We start from the raw sequence: 14234 nt of genomic DNA, 5'->3' as shown, positions 1-14234 counted from the left end.
GTCCCTGTTTGTGACTGCAAGCTCAGGATTTCAATCAATGCATTCCAGTAACCCTAAAGTGAGGAACTCTCCATCAGGAAACACACAGAGGTAAGGGCTAGGGCCTCCACCGAGGCCTCTTGAGGATGACATAGGTGCACCACAAACACTCATTGGTGGAACAGTGTGTTGAATTAAAAGTAAATGAAACTCAAATGGGAAAGGAAGAGAAAATAGATTAGTAAATAGTAATAGAATAGTAAACAGGCTACAGTATAATCAAAGCGTATGTTAGAGTTTTCCTTTGTTATTCTTTTGTCCATCATTCCCTTTACTCTCCTCCCTGTCCCTGACAAAACACAGACAAAAGGACCTTAGGGGCCATCCAGTACAATCTGCCAAACTTGGCAAACAAGGAAACTGAGACCTGGAATGGTGAGGCGGCCTGACATTTTAGAACTAAAACACCAGCCCCAGGACTCCCACTGTGAAGCTTTTTCCTCTATTCCACAGTACTTAAATTGTTACTTTAAAAGACATTGTTTTCTCACCCCTTGAGGGCAGTGGTGGCTTCACTGCTTTGGTGGAATACTGCTTGTTGGGAGGGATTAGGATCCTGGATGATTTCCCTAACCTGACACTCACCAGCTCCCGTGCTCTCCTGGACCTGCTTGTGTTTTCCAGTAGGGAAGCCAGGCTCTTGTTACAGCTCCCGCTTGTCATCAGCCTGGGCTGGGCAGTATTTTGATCTTAACGATGCCTGTTTGTTTACTCTGAGCTAGTCTTAGTGTAAGAGTCACTTCTCTATGTACATAGAAACCGTTGTCCTTTATTGACAAAAGCCCTAGAGATGGGTCCCCATGTGACTCCCGGGTTCCGAGACCTGGCAGGCCACTCTGCTTGATCTTCCTCTCTGTTGATAGCTCTGACATAGGAGCAGGGGAGGAGAGAACAAACAAGTGGCCGAGGTGAAACATGGGGTGGTTACTTAGTCCTGAGGGTCTCTTTGCCCCACGATAGAAGCTGCTTCTCCCTAATCTGTGCTAACCAGCTGTATCTGGTGTCTGATCTCCCTTTGTTATTTGTTTCTTTTAGTAGCCCTAAGTCAAAGCAGGAGGTGATGGTCCGTCCCCCTACAGTGATGTCCCCATCTGGAAACCCCCAGCTGGATTCCAAATTCTCCAATCAGGGTAAACAGGGGGGCTCAGCCAGCCAATCCCAGCCATCCCCCTGTGACTCCAAGAGTGGGGGCCATACCCCTAAAGCACTCCCTGGCCCAGGTGGGAGCATGGGGCTGAAGAATGGGGCTGGAAATGGTGCCAAGGGCAAGGGGAAAAGGGAGCGAAGTATTTCCGCCGACTCCTTTGATCAGAGAGATCCTGGGACTCCAAACGATGACTCTGACATGAAAGGTATGTCTATAAGATCTTTGAGACTCAGAGGGAAGTAGGTATTCCTGAGGGAAAGCCTCTGACATTTGGTGGAGGCCAGGGGGCCTAAACTCAGCCTAGTGGGGAGAGTGTGTCTCAGATTCAGAAGTTCTCAGGTTTATGATGAAACTAATTCTTCTCATTTTACTACTAACTGAAGAATAGTTTGGAACCACCTTGCTGAGCTGTGGTGGGATGTTTCACGGGCCTAACCATGTTCTCATGCATGTTTCTGGCCTCCATACTGTTTGTACTTCAGTTTCAAGCTCCGGTTTGTTGTGCCAGTGGCCCACACTGGAGCAGTTTTTCTGGCATCCCCTCCTCTTCTCCATCAGAGTAATCCTCCAAGGCTTGAGTTTTGTGCTCTCTGGTTGCCACTTTGCCAGACGTGTAGACACAGAGGAAGTCTTAATGGCCCTGGCACTAGGCCGGGTTTGTCACAGCTGATTCCAGTGTGGCAGGAATGAGCGGCTACCAGATGTGTTATAGATTTGGCAGGCACCAGAGTGGAGCGAGCCAGAAGGGGTATGGAACCAATGGCTGTGGTTTTAGGCTTTTTTCCTCTTAGTGTAAGACCAGAAATCTTAACTGTAGGCCAGAACACCAAGTTAGTATTCAAGAATGGAAGTGTGATTCCCCAACCCAAATCAGAATGGAAACCTGGTAGTTGCTCCTCCTTCCTCCCTGCTGCCTTCCTCCCCCAGGGTTCTGAGTGACAGCACTGTGCTGGGCACTTGCTGTCCTCAAGGATTTGAGTGCACCTTGGAAGCTGATCATTAAACAAACAATTAGAATGACATTTGATAAATGCTGAAATAAGAGAAGTAGGTGGGCTATGAGATCCATTAGCAGGGGCATCCAGTCAAGTCCAAGAGGTTTCAAAAAGGTTTCCAGGAAGGAGGGATGTTAACGCTAGTATCTGAAGGATGTGTAATAGTTAGAGAAGTAAGGAGGTGGGGGAAAAGTGCTTTATAATTGGTCATTTAGGGAGAAGAGTATTTGAAATTTTATGAGTAGAAGAGAAGACTTCCTCTTAGCGAGGTACTTCCTTCTTAAAAGTCTCAAGGTGGGTTTGTGTTGTGATGCTATAAATGCTGGCAGAAGAAAGGGAGTCATATTCTTTCTATGATGATGAGTCTTTTCATTCTTTTAGAATGTAATTCTGCTGACCACATAAAGTCCCAGGAATCCCAGCACACACCACACTCGATGACCCCTTCAAATGCTACAGCCCCCAGGTCTTCCACCCCCTCCCATGGCCAAACTACTGCCCCAGAGCCCACACCTGTTCAGAAGACTCCAGCCAAAGTGGTGTATGTGTTTTCTACTGAGATGGCCAATAAGTAAGTTGATGCTATGCCTTGCTGTTGGGCATGGCTTGTGTGTTCTTATTCCAATTGCACGTTGAGCCTTTTTTTTTTTAACCCCCTCAGTGTTACCACTTAAAGTTAGCAGTACAGAAAGAGCTGAAATAAAACATAAAACCTACCCAACCCAACTTTCCAGAGGCAACCAATGATAATACTTTCTTGGCTTTCCTTTCAGAAATTTTTTGAGCTTATACAAATATACATATATATCTTTTCTAAACACAGAAGAGATTGATCACACAATGCACACTTTTCTGCAGTCCACTTACTATTATTTTTTAAATGACACAAGTAATAAATACACATTCTAGAATAAGTAGAAAATATAACTAAAAATTAAAACCTCTGGAATTCACAGAGATAATCACTGTGAACATTTTGGTATATATGTTTCTTGTGAATGGATGAATCAATGGATTTTTACTTATTTATCAAAATTGTGATTATATCCCACATTGAATTTTCTGAACTTTTTCGCTGTTGTTTTTTCTTTTCTTTTCTTTTCTTTTTTTTTCTGAGACAGCGTCTTGCTCTGTTACCCCGGGTAGAGTGCAGTGGCATCATCATGGCTTGCTGCAACCTCAAAGTCCTGGGCTCAAGCCATCCTCCTGCTTCAGCCTCCCAAGTAGCTGGGACTACAGGCGTGCACCACCACACCCAGCTAATTTTTTCTATTTTTAGTAGAGATGGGGTTTCACTCTTGCTCAGGCTGGTCTCGAACTCCTGAGCTCAAACGATCCTCCCGCCTCAGCCTCCCAGAGTGCTATGATAACAGGCGTGTACCACCGTGCCTGGCTGCTTTCTGACTTTTTTAACCCAATTCTGACAAAAAGTGAATATTGACAGCCTTAGACCATCATTAGGTGTTTGTGAGATTTTGTGTTGCCCCTTTTCGGGTTGGGATTTTGAACTAGAGTTGTTTATAAAACACCTACCACAATGGATTGGTTTGAGGAGGAAATCTTGGTTTTTGTTTTTTGTTCTTTAATGCCTCTTTGGGGATTTGCTAACGGCTTTTACTTTCAGAAGTTTGATGGTAAGAGATAAACATAAATAGTGAAGCATGTTTGTCTTGATTTCTTCTCATTCAACATTTCTGATGGTTCTTTATACTGCTTTATACTCCTTCCTCTCCTTTACAAATTCAGTCTGTGCTTTAGAATTAGTTAGTGAAATAGAAACAAGGTCTAGTGTATGCAATCTCTTCTGTCTTTGCAGAGCTGCAGAAGCTGTATTGAAGGGCCAGGTTGAAACTATCGTCTCTTTTCACATCCAGAACATTTCTAACAGCAAGGCAGAGAGAAGCACAGCCCCTCTGGTATGTTGTTTCAGAAATGGAATAATGGTTTAATGGTTCTGCAGTGACTACACAGGAGTGGAGGTGGTGAATTTAATTGATAGGGAGGTAGTCTTGATCGTATGAGCTGCATTCTGGGCATTTAACCTAATTTTGGCATTGTGGAATGTGGGGCATATCACACTATACTATTTGCTGCTAGAATGCTGGTAGATTAATTACTAGGGGGAAGAAGATGCAGAATACAAGAGGATATCTTAGGGTTTCCTCCATGAGACCATCTTTGGGAAAATCTGAATTCAAACCCTATGTACAGAGCAAGTTTTTAAAAAATAACACTCTTGAGTTAGTCAAAGAACAAAGAGAAAAAGCAACAACTAAAACTACAGTGCTGGAGTACGGGATGATAGAACCATAATCAAAGTCTCAGTGACTTTCAAAATTATTTCTGTTTATTTCAAAGTGAGAGGACTATTGAATGCTTTTAATTGCTTAATGTTTCTAAAATTATAATAAATGTTAGTCTGTTTTCTGTCTGGATCTTAAGCACCTACTATAAACTCCATTAGAAAAAGCATACAGTGGATGTTTTAATGCATGTAGTTTACCAAATTGAACCAAAAGATAATTCTTGTGTCTAGCATCATCAACGTATTGAACCGAATGCTATGGGGAATACTAAGAGGTTCAAGACACAGTCCCTGCTTTCAGAGAGCATAAAACCTAATACTGGGATGATACTTAAACATGGGAAAAGTTAAATGACAATAAATGATCAAAGTAACAATTCAAGATAAAAATAGATGCCATCTTTCCTATTTTGTGTAGCAGAGGTCTCCATCTCTATAGACATAAGCAGAGCTTGGGCTTTGCTAAACTTAGAAAAGGAATTTCACGTTCCCTGTGAATCTCCACTACTCAAGGGTAGAGGATACATATAATTATACTTAAAATGCTTATTGTGTTGGAATGCACAGGGTACATGCAACTCAAACCAACATTTTATTGACTTAATGACAGTTTTCAAATGTAGTTATCACCTCTATCTTCTCTGGCACTAAAATGAAATCAGAAAAGGAGTTAAGGAGGGAATTGGGAATAATCCGTTACTCCAAATCGAAAATGACAAGGGTGAAACTAAAGGATTTCTACTGTCATAGTCACTCTATATGTAATCAGCACCCACACACAACTAACAAACAAAGCCTGACCAATAAAACCAAACTTAAAATGACACTAGAAGGGAAGTTCATGTGACCTCCACACTACAGTTAGAAAGTTGTGGACACAGAATACACTTTTGACTATGCAGAGTCACACAGATTCAGCCAATCTTATCTAAATGTGCATGGGCACCTCCAAGTGAAACATTCGTATATATATTCACAGAATGTAAACACTCAAAGATATGTCTTTGTGTATGTACAACACAAACTGTTCATATGCGGAGATACACATAATGATTCATTTACATATTTGCACACAGGTAGACACATTCCAGAGAGGAGGTGGGAAGTTAAGTAAAAGCCTTAAGGGTTTGGAAATACAGACTGGATTAAGTGAACAAGTAGGGGCAGATGAACACCAAAAAAGGGATCTGGAGGCTGGCGAAAGATTTCTGAGACTGAGTCTGTAGACCAGGCCCTGCTGGTCTTCAGTATCCCCTTAGTCTCCGCAGCCCTATGGTTTAGACCCAAACATACACATCCCTCTTCCAAACACTCACGATGTCCGTGTTACCTCTTGTGAGTGCTTTTACCCAGAACGTTGTGTAGCATTGGTATGTAATAAATAATAAGGCAATCATCCAACCTATTAAAAGGGCAGTATGCTGTCTATTAGAAAGAACAGATCAAGAGACACCATGAGCTAGATAGCCTCAGATTTCTCCTCAGACACTTCCTGCCTGCAGATTATCTTACTACAGTTAATATGCAAATTCTTATATGAAATACGAATCAGTGATCACAAACCAAAAACAGAAACCAGAGATGTCAGGCCCCCTGGAGACTCATGGAGGGGAGTGCCTCAGTAGTCGCCCTTCGAGGAGACGTTGAAATGGAGCAGACTTCCTCGCTGCCTCCAGCTGATAGAGCATAACGCTGCAAGTGACTTACTTTCTCTTTCAGATGGAAGCATCAGACCTTTTGATTGACAGTGAGAAGTCTGCATACCCAGTGTACTTTCAGGGAAAAGAAAAAAATATTAGGTATAGCCTCCCACATACCAAGAAACTAATCTCTCTCAGAATCAGAAACACGTAGTAGACATATGATATCAAACCTGTTCCTCGAAATAGATACTCAAATGTATTCACTTCGGCAGAGTGGCTCTCCCCTGGCATGCTTATAAAGTTATTGAAATCTAATCTTCAGCCAGGGAAAGAGGATGACAATTGACAGTAAGTTTTAAGAAAAGTAAAAATAAAAAGGTCTCCATGTCCAAAGTGGGGTCGTACATGAACAATTTCTACAGCAAGTGTCAGTGTAGATTTATGTGACTGGAACAAGTCCTTTGTAACATATCTTGCTCTTTTAATTGCTCTACTGTTCAGTTTACCAATGATTTTAAAAATCTCGTTTATCTTCAGAATACACAGATATCTGTCCTTCGGAATGATCCGAAACCTCTCCCACAACAGCCCCCAGCTCCAGCGAACCAGGACCAGAACTCTTCCCAGAACACCAGACTGCAGCCAACTCCACCCATTCCGGCACCAGCACCCAAGCCTGCCGCACCCCCACGTCCCCTGGACCGGGATAGTCCTGGGGTAGAAAACAAACTGATTCCTTCTGTAGGCAGTCCTGCCAGCTCCACTCCACTGCCCCCAGATGGTACCGGGCCAAACTCGACACCCAACAATCGAGCAGTGACCCCCGTCTCCCAGGGGAGCACTAGCTCCTCAGCAGATCCCAAAGCCCCCCCTCCTCCACCAGTGTCCAGTGGTGAGCCCCCCACGCTGGGAGAGAACCCCGATGGCCTATCTCAGGAGCAGCTGGAGCACCGAGAGCGCTCCTTACAAACTCTTAGAGATATCCAGCGTATGCTTTTCCCTGATGAGAAGGAATTCACAGGAGCACAAAGTGGGGGACCCCAGCAGAATACTGGGGTATTAGATGGGCCTCAGAAAAAGCCAGAAGGGCCAATACAGGCCATGATGGCTCAATCCCAAAGCCTAGGTAAGGGACCTGGGCCCCGGACAGATGTGGGAGCTCCATTTGGCCCTCAAGGACATAGAGATGTGCCCTTTGCTCCCGATGAAATGGTTCCACCATCTATGAACTCCCAGTCTGGGCCCATAGGACCCGACCACCTGGACCATATGACTCCTGAGCAGATAGCGTGGCTGAAACTGCAGCAGGAGTTTTATGAAGAGAAGAGGAGGAAGCAGGAGCAAGTGGTGGTCCAGCAGTGCTCCCTCCAGGATATGATGGTCCATCAGCATGGGCCTCGGGGAGTGGTCCGAGGGCCTCCCCCGCCATACCAGATGGCCCCTAGTGAAGGCTGGGCACCTGGGGGTGCAGAGCCATTTTCTGATGGTATCAACATGCCACATTCTCTGCCTCCGAGGGGCATGGCTCCCCACCCCAACATGCCAGGGAGCCAGATGCGCCTCCCTGGATTTGCAGGAATGATTAACTCTGAAATGGAGGGGCCAAATGTGCCCAACCCCGCATCTAGAGCAGGTCTTTCTGGAGTGAGTTGGCCAGATGATGTGCCAAAAATCCCAGATGGTCGGAATTTTCCTCCTGGTCAGGGCGTCTTCAGTGGTCCTGGCCGAGGGGAACGCTTCCCAAACCCCCAAGGACTGTCCGAAGAGATGTTTCAACAGCAGCTGGCAGAGAAACAGCTGGGTCTGCCCCCAGGGATGAGCATGGAAGGCATCAGGCCCAGCATGGAGATGAATAGGATGATCCCTGGCGCCCAACGCCACATGGAGCCTGGGAATAACCCCATTTTCCCTCGAATACCAGTTGAGGGCCCTCTGAGTCCTTCTAGGGGTGACTTTCCAAAAGGAATGCCTCCACAGATAGGCCCTGCTCGGGAACTTGAGTTTGGGATGGTTCCTAGTGGGATGAAGGGAGATGTCAACCTAAATGTCAGCATGGGATCCAACTCTCAGATGATACCTCAGAAGATGAGAGAGGCTGGGGCGGGCCCTGAGGAAATGATGAAATTGCGCCCAGGTGGCTCAGACGTGCTGCCTGCTCAGCAGAAGATGGTGCCCCTGCCATTCGGCGAGCACCCTCAGCAGGAGTATGGTGTGGGCCCTCGGCCCTTCCTTCCCATGTCTCAGGGTCCAGGCAGCAGCAGTGGCTTGCGGAATCTCAGAGAACCAATTGGGCCCGACCAAAGGACTAACAGCCGGCTCAGTCATATGCCACCACTACCTCTCAACCCTTCCAGCAACCCCAGCAGCCTCAACACAGCTCCTCCCGTTCAGCGTGGCCTGGGGCGGAAGCCCTTGGATATATCTGTGGCAAGCGGCCAGGTGCATTCCCCAGGCATTAACCCTCTGAAATCTCCCACGATGCACCAAGTCCAGTCCCCAATGCTGGGCTCGCCCTCGGGGAACCTCAAGTCCCCCCAGACTCCATCGCAGCTGGCAGGCATGCTGGCGGGCCCAGCTGCTGCTGCTTCCATTAAGTCCCCCCCTGTCTTGGGGTCTGCTGCTGCTTCACCTGTCCACCTCAAGTCTCCATCACTTCCTGCCCCATCACCTGGATGGACCTCTTCTCCAAAACCTCCCCTTCAGAGTCCTGGGATCCCTCCAAACCATAAAGCACCCCTCACCATGGCCTCCCCAGCCATGCTGGGAAGCGTAGAGTCAGGTCAGTATGCTTGCATCCTCACGGTTGCACCTTGTAGCTGGAGATGGCTAGAACAGGTTACTTTAAGAAAGTAAGTTACTTTAAGAAAACTGGTGTCTTGATTATACAACCAGAGGAGGCAGTTTTTGCCGAAATGGACGTATTTGCGGCAAGGTGCATAATCAGTACTTTTGTGGGATTATGCAAAAGTGTCTAATCCTGGCAAAAAATATGTATGTCAGATGGAACTGTTGAAAGGAAGAGGGGAAATGGGAAATATTTGTCGGTTCACAGAGTAATTTACATTTGCACAGTGAACATATGCTGGTGAAATAAAATGTCTTAACAGTGGATGAATGTGGCTTCTTTAAATACTGGACCCACCCACTTCCAGGGGCTGCCCTCAGGTCAAGAGATTCTGAGTCTAATCCTAAGCAAAGAGGAGGGAGGCTGCTGTTAAGACTTGCGTGGTTCTCATAAATACGTGTTGACCACAGAAACAATGACCAAAGCCTTCTCCTTGGTGGACTGCTGTTCTCAAAGATCAGCTACAATTTCTTAGTATTTTCTTCCTAGGAGAGGCTCTTGCTGATGATGGTGGTTTTGTGAGTGGGACGAGAGGTGGTCAGTGGAAGTAGCGCCGAGGTGTAAATACTAGGTTGGTGTCGTCTCCACTTGAGAAAGGCTAGAATCAAAGTAAGAGAGGAGATTTATCCTACCATGCTAAAGTGTCTCTCTCTGTGGGGTAGCGGCTCACTCAAGCAGTATAGTGGAACTCAGACCTTTTTAGTTCAGGCATCTTGGTTGTGGAAATTAATTAAGAATGTGTTTAGGGTGATGTGGTTAGTACCTAGGATTGGATCACTAGTCTGGCTTCGTGGCATACTAATACCCGAGTTGAATTCTAAATTGTGATTGGCAAGGGAAAGAGATCCACTTATTTCACATTCTATTCAGTGAAATCGTTGTCTGTAAACCATATTTTCCCCAAGCTTGAGCTAATATTTCTAACATTCCTGGCGTGTTTGTCTTCGCATCTGCTGATCCGTCACCTCCATGTCACGCCACAGTCTCCCCCTGCACACACACAGAGCTTGACTAGAAGATTGATGATTTGTGTCTCGGGTCTAATAACACTGTCCTGTTCATCTGTCTCATTGCTGGCCTTGCTAGTTCATAATCATAGGGCCCAATAGCCTTCAAAAGGAATCTAATTCCCTGCCCATTTTTGTTCTATTTTGCTTTCTTCTCTTAGGTGGCCCCCCGCCTCCTACAGCCAGCCAGCCTGCCTCTGTGAATATCCCTGGAAGTCTTCCCGCTAGCACACCTTACACCATGCCTCCAGAGCCAACCCTTTCCCAGAACCCACTCTCTATTATGATGTCTCGAATGTCCAAGTTTGCAATGCCCAGTTCTACCCCGTTATACCACGATGCCATCAAGACTGTGGCCAGCTCAGATGATGACTCCCCTCCAGCTCGTTCTCCCAACTTGCCATCAATGAATAATATGCCAGGTAAGAAACCAGAAAAAGAGGCCATGGAGCTAGTGCTAAACAAAAGAAACCTCTTGAAGTGTTTTCTTAATGGCTGGAGGCCTGAATCGGTAGAAGTTCAACAAGTTAAAAAAATGTACCACCTAAGTTAGTTTCAGTAGAATTAAAGTGTCTTGACTAGAGGAAGATAACAATTTTTAATTAGCTTGAATCAGTGTTTGTAAGAAAGCAGGTTTCCTTGTAGTTCTGATGTGTCTATGTACGTGGATGGGTTTTGCAAATTTGTTTTTTATTTTGTTTTGTTTTTTCTCTTTTGGTCCTCTTGTGGCAATACTGAAAGCAGTTTCTTTTTAACATGCTGATGGGAATGCCCTTAGTTCTCAAATATTTTCCTGGAAGGGCAGCCTCAAACCACAAGCAGCCACAGGATTTCAGACAGTGGAAAGCCCCTATTTCCTAGAGAAGCCCTTTCTTTAGGACTAGGGAGATAATCAAATTCTTCCCTTCCCTATTCGTTCTGTGTGCCTTCATTCCTGTACCCAGCCCACCCGACCCCTGCCAACCTCATTAACAGGAAATAATCTGGGATGGTGAGGGGGATCCGCAAAGAGACCAAGACTTTTCAGCCATGGGTTTCAGATTGTTCCCGATTCTGTTCTGATTGTTAGGAATGCTGTTTGTCCTAACTAACCAGGTTAGGACATGCTCCGTGGACAGCATAAGCACCATCCCTACCATACTCAGCGGTAATTCCACAGAGAGGCCAAATATTTAAACGTCCCAGAGACTGTAGTAGAATGTGTGTGCTTTCCTTTTCCCTTAAGTGTTATTGTTTCTTTAACAGTTCATGTAACCTAGAGTTTTAAATGCTTTCTCTATAAGGCAGTACAAAATAATGCCAATTGAAAAAAGGCCTGTTTGGGTTTTGTTATTATTTCTGTTAATTAGAATTGTAGATCTGATTAATCCTTTTTCTCCAAAAGGGCCATACTTCAGTCATGCAGGCAAATTGTTTTCTTCTGTATTAAATATCTCCAATAAAGAGGACTACGCTCATTTGTGTATTAATTTATAACTTTTCACACAGGAGAATTTCCTCCTTGCTATCATCTGCACACTCCTTTATCATACAGGATAAGACTCAGTAATATATTGTCTTGTGGAGCTGTTGGTTTGTATGTCCCTAAATGTATTATAATCTTATTGTGGGTAGGGATTGTATATTGTATGTTTTCCCAGCATACTCTACTGTGCATATTAGATGCACAATAATTTTTTTGTTAATTTGATTTATTATAGTTTTTCTGAGTTGCTTTTGGTTAAGTTGATTCCTTTGATATCTTTATTTTTCTAGGAATGGGCATTAATACACAGAATCCTCGAATTTCAGGTCCAAACCCCGTGGTTCCGATGCCAACCCTCAGCCCAATGGGAATGACTCAGCCACTTTCTCACTCCAATCAGATGCCCTCTCCGAATGCCATGGGACCCAACATACCTCCTCATGGGGTCCCAATGGGGCCTGGCTTGATGTCACACAATCCTATCATGGGGCATGGGTCCCAGGAACCACCAATGGTACCTCAAGGACGGATGGGCTTCCCCCAAGGCTTCCCTCCAGTACAGTCTCCCCCACAGCAGGTTCCATTCCCTCACAATGGCCCCAGCGGGGGACAGGGCAGCTTCCCAGGAGGGATGGGTTTTCCAGGAGAAGGCCCCCTTGGCCGCCCCAGCAACCTGCCCCAAAGTTCAGCAGATGCAGCACTTTGCAAGCCTGGAGGCCCCGGGGGTCCTGACTCCTTCACTGTCCTGGGGAACAGCATGCCTTCGGTGTTTACAGACCCAGATCTGCAGGAGGTCATCCGACCTGGAGCCACCGGAATACCTGAGTTTGATCTGTCCCGCATTATTCCATCGGAGAAACCTAGCCAGACATTGCAATATTTCCCTCGAGGGGAAGTCCCAGGCCGGAAACAGCCCCAGGGTCCTGGACCTGGGTTTTCGCACATGCAGGGGATGATGGGCGAACAAGCCCCCAGAATGGGACTAGCGTTACCTGGCATGGGCGGTCCAGGGCCAGTGGGAACTCCGGACATCCCTCTTGGTACAGCTCCATCCATGCCAGGCCACAACCCCATGAGACCACCAGCCTTTCTCCAGCAAGGCATGATGGGACCTCACCATCGGATGATGTCACCAGCACAATCTACAATGCCGGGCCAGCCCACCCTGATGAGCAATCCAGCTGCTGCTGTGGGCATGATTCCTGGCAAGGATCGGGGGCCTGCCGGGCTCTACACCCACCCTGGGCCTGTGGGCTCTCCAGGCATGATGATGTCCATGCAGGGCATGATGGGACCCCAACAGAACATCATGATCCCCCCACAGATGAGGCCCCGGGGCATGGCTGCTGACGTGGGCATGGGTGGATTTAGCCAAGGACCTGGCAACCCAGGAAACATGATGTTTTAAGCTGCTAAGATTGGATGTGCCGATCCTTGTCAAGATGAGATTCCAGGTCCTGAGAGCTGCTTTGAGGGAGTTCCAGGAGTACTTGCTATTGGTCATGCAATAGGAGATCAGAGACCCGAGGGCTGCTTTGGGGGAGGGGGGAACTCGAGAATGTATGGATTTACCTGAAAACAAATTATTCATTTAATCAACAGGTGTGTTTTTTTTAAGATTTATTTTTTAAAAATTATTTTTGTGGACTTGGGTATCCCATGATGGCACCTCCTTTTGGGAATCTGTAGCCGTGCTTTGAGAATTGCCATCGGTCACGTGTTGCACCGTTCTCTGTATGTTTACGTCCTTTGGACTGGCTTCTCCCAGGATTCTTTTCTGTTTTTGTTGTTTTGATTTGGGCTTTATTTTTTTTTTTTGTGTACTGTACTATATTGTAAAAGGGATTTTAGCAGAGACTTTAGTCTTTGGGGCAAGAGGAGAACAGGAATGCTGGGCTGTTTACTTTAGGTGGAGAATCCATCTTCAGACCTTTGGACTATTTTCTTTCGACTCCAGTGTATAGAAAAACCAAACTACGACCTCAGAGCAGAGTATTAATGAAAAGCACAAAAAAAGGAACTAAGTTCAGCGAGGGGTGGGGGGAGGGGGGAATTTTTCTTTTTAAAAATAACAAAGCTTAGGACATTTGTTTTTCAGTTCAAGTGCTCTTCAGCACTGTGTGTCTCTCCCAATATACCAACCCACCGTCACTTTTTTCTCTTGTTTCTCTCTCCCATTTTGCCCTGTCTCCTCGGTTAAGTGTGTTTCCTTCCCTTGTGCCCCCACTGGCGACCCTCTGCTTCCCTCTTCTCTTTTTCCCTTTGGCAGCTGCAATACACGGTGTTGGGGAAATAAATCTAGCGAAGCCTCACCTTCCGTGCCGGGCGTCCTCCTGGCTCCGGGAGGGAAAGGTCTGTCCTCGGGATGCTCTCTGGTCTTTTTTCCCCTTAGTCTTTCTCTTCCCCAACGTACCCTTCCTTCCCTGCCCACCTTGTTTTCTGTTCTCCTTTTATTAGGAATTCCCAAGTGACTTTTATTAATGTGGGGGTGGAACAGATGCTAAAAGCTATCCAGGATTTTGTTTTTGTTTTTGTTTTCAATTTTGTGGTTCCTTCCCTTTCCTCCCCCTCCCATGCGTAAAACGTTCTGTGTAACCTCCATTAAATTTGGTACAAAACCACTCGCCAGAGCTGTGGTGTCAGAAAAATAAAATATATTGTTTCTTACAAAACTGAACTGCCTTTTTTTGTTTATTTGGATTCCTGTTTGTTTAGTGTTGGGCATGCTGGCTGCCGTGTGACCCAGAAGTATAGAATCTTTGTGTTGGGGTTGATCATAGGGTCATGG

General features: G+C 45.9%; 1 protein-coding gene across 2 annotated transcripts; it reads left to right on the top strand.

Moving 5' to 3' along the window:
• Nucleotides 1-37: 37 nt before the first annotated feature.
• BCL9 (BCL9 transcription coactivator) lies at nt 38-13081 on the top strand. Of its 2 annotated transcripts, none has more exons than XM_069480733.1 (7): nt 38-90; nt 1075-1391; nt 2563-2752; nt 3998-4097; nt 6667-8908; nt 10143-10403; nt 11773-13081. In XM_069480733.1, exons 1-7 carry the CDS (start codon nt 38-40, stop codon nt 12852-12854), a joined length of 4245 nt encoding a protein of 1414 aa, XP_069336834.1. In that variant the 3' UTR covers nt 12855-13081. The 2 variants fall into 2 exon arrangements, with proteins under 2 accessions (XP_069336834.1, XP_069336833.1); XM_069480732.1 differs by having other exon boundaries at nt 11737-13081.
• Nucleotides 13082-14234: the final 1153 nt, after the last annotated feature.

This window comes from Eulemur rufifrons, chromosome 8, assembly GCF_041146395.1.
Source record: "Eulemur rufifrons isolate Redbay chromosome 8, OSU_ERuf_1, whole genome shotgun sequence".
Classification (NCBI taxonomy): Eukaryota; Metazoa; Chordata; class Mammalia; order Primates; family Lemuridae; genus Eulemur; species Eulemur rufifrons.
Note: the sequence above shows the minus strand (reverse complement) of the source record. Positions and strands in the feature narration are given on the sequence as shown.

Coding starts and splice junctions, on each gene's coding strand:
- BCL9 (XM_069480732.1), top strand. CDS start 38: ATGCATTCCAGTAACCCTAAAGTGAGGAACTCTCCATCAGGAAACACA. Junction 1,392..2,562: donor CGATGACTCTGACATGAAAG/GTATGTCTATAA, acceptor TCATTCTTTTAG/AATGTAATTCTGCTGACCAC. Junction 8,909..10,142: donor GCTGGGAAGCGTAGAGTCAG/GTCAGTATGCTT, acceptor TTCTTCTCTTAG/GTGGCCCCCCGCCTCCTACA.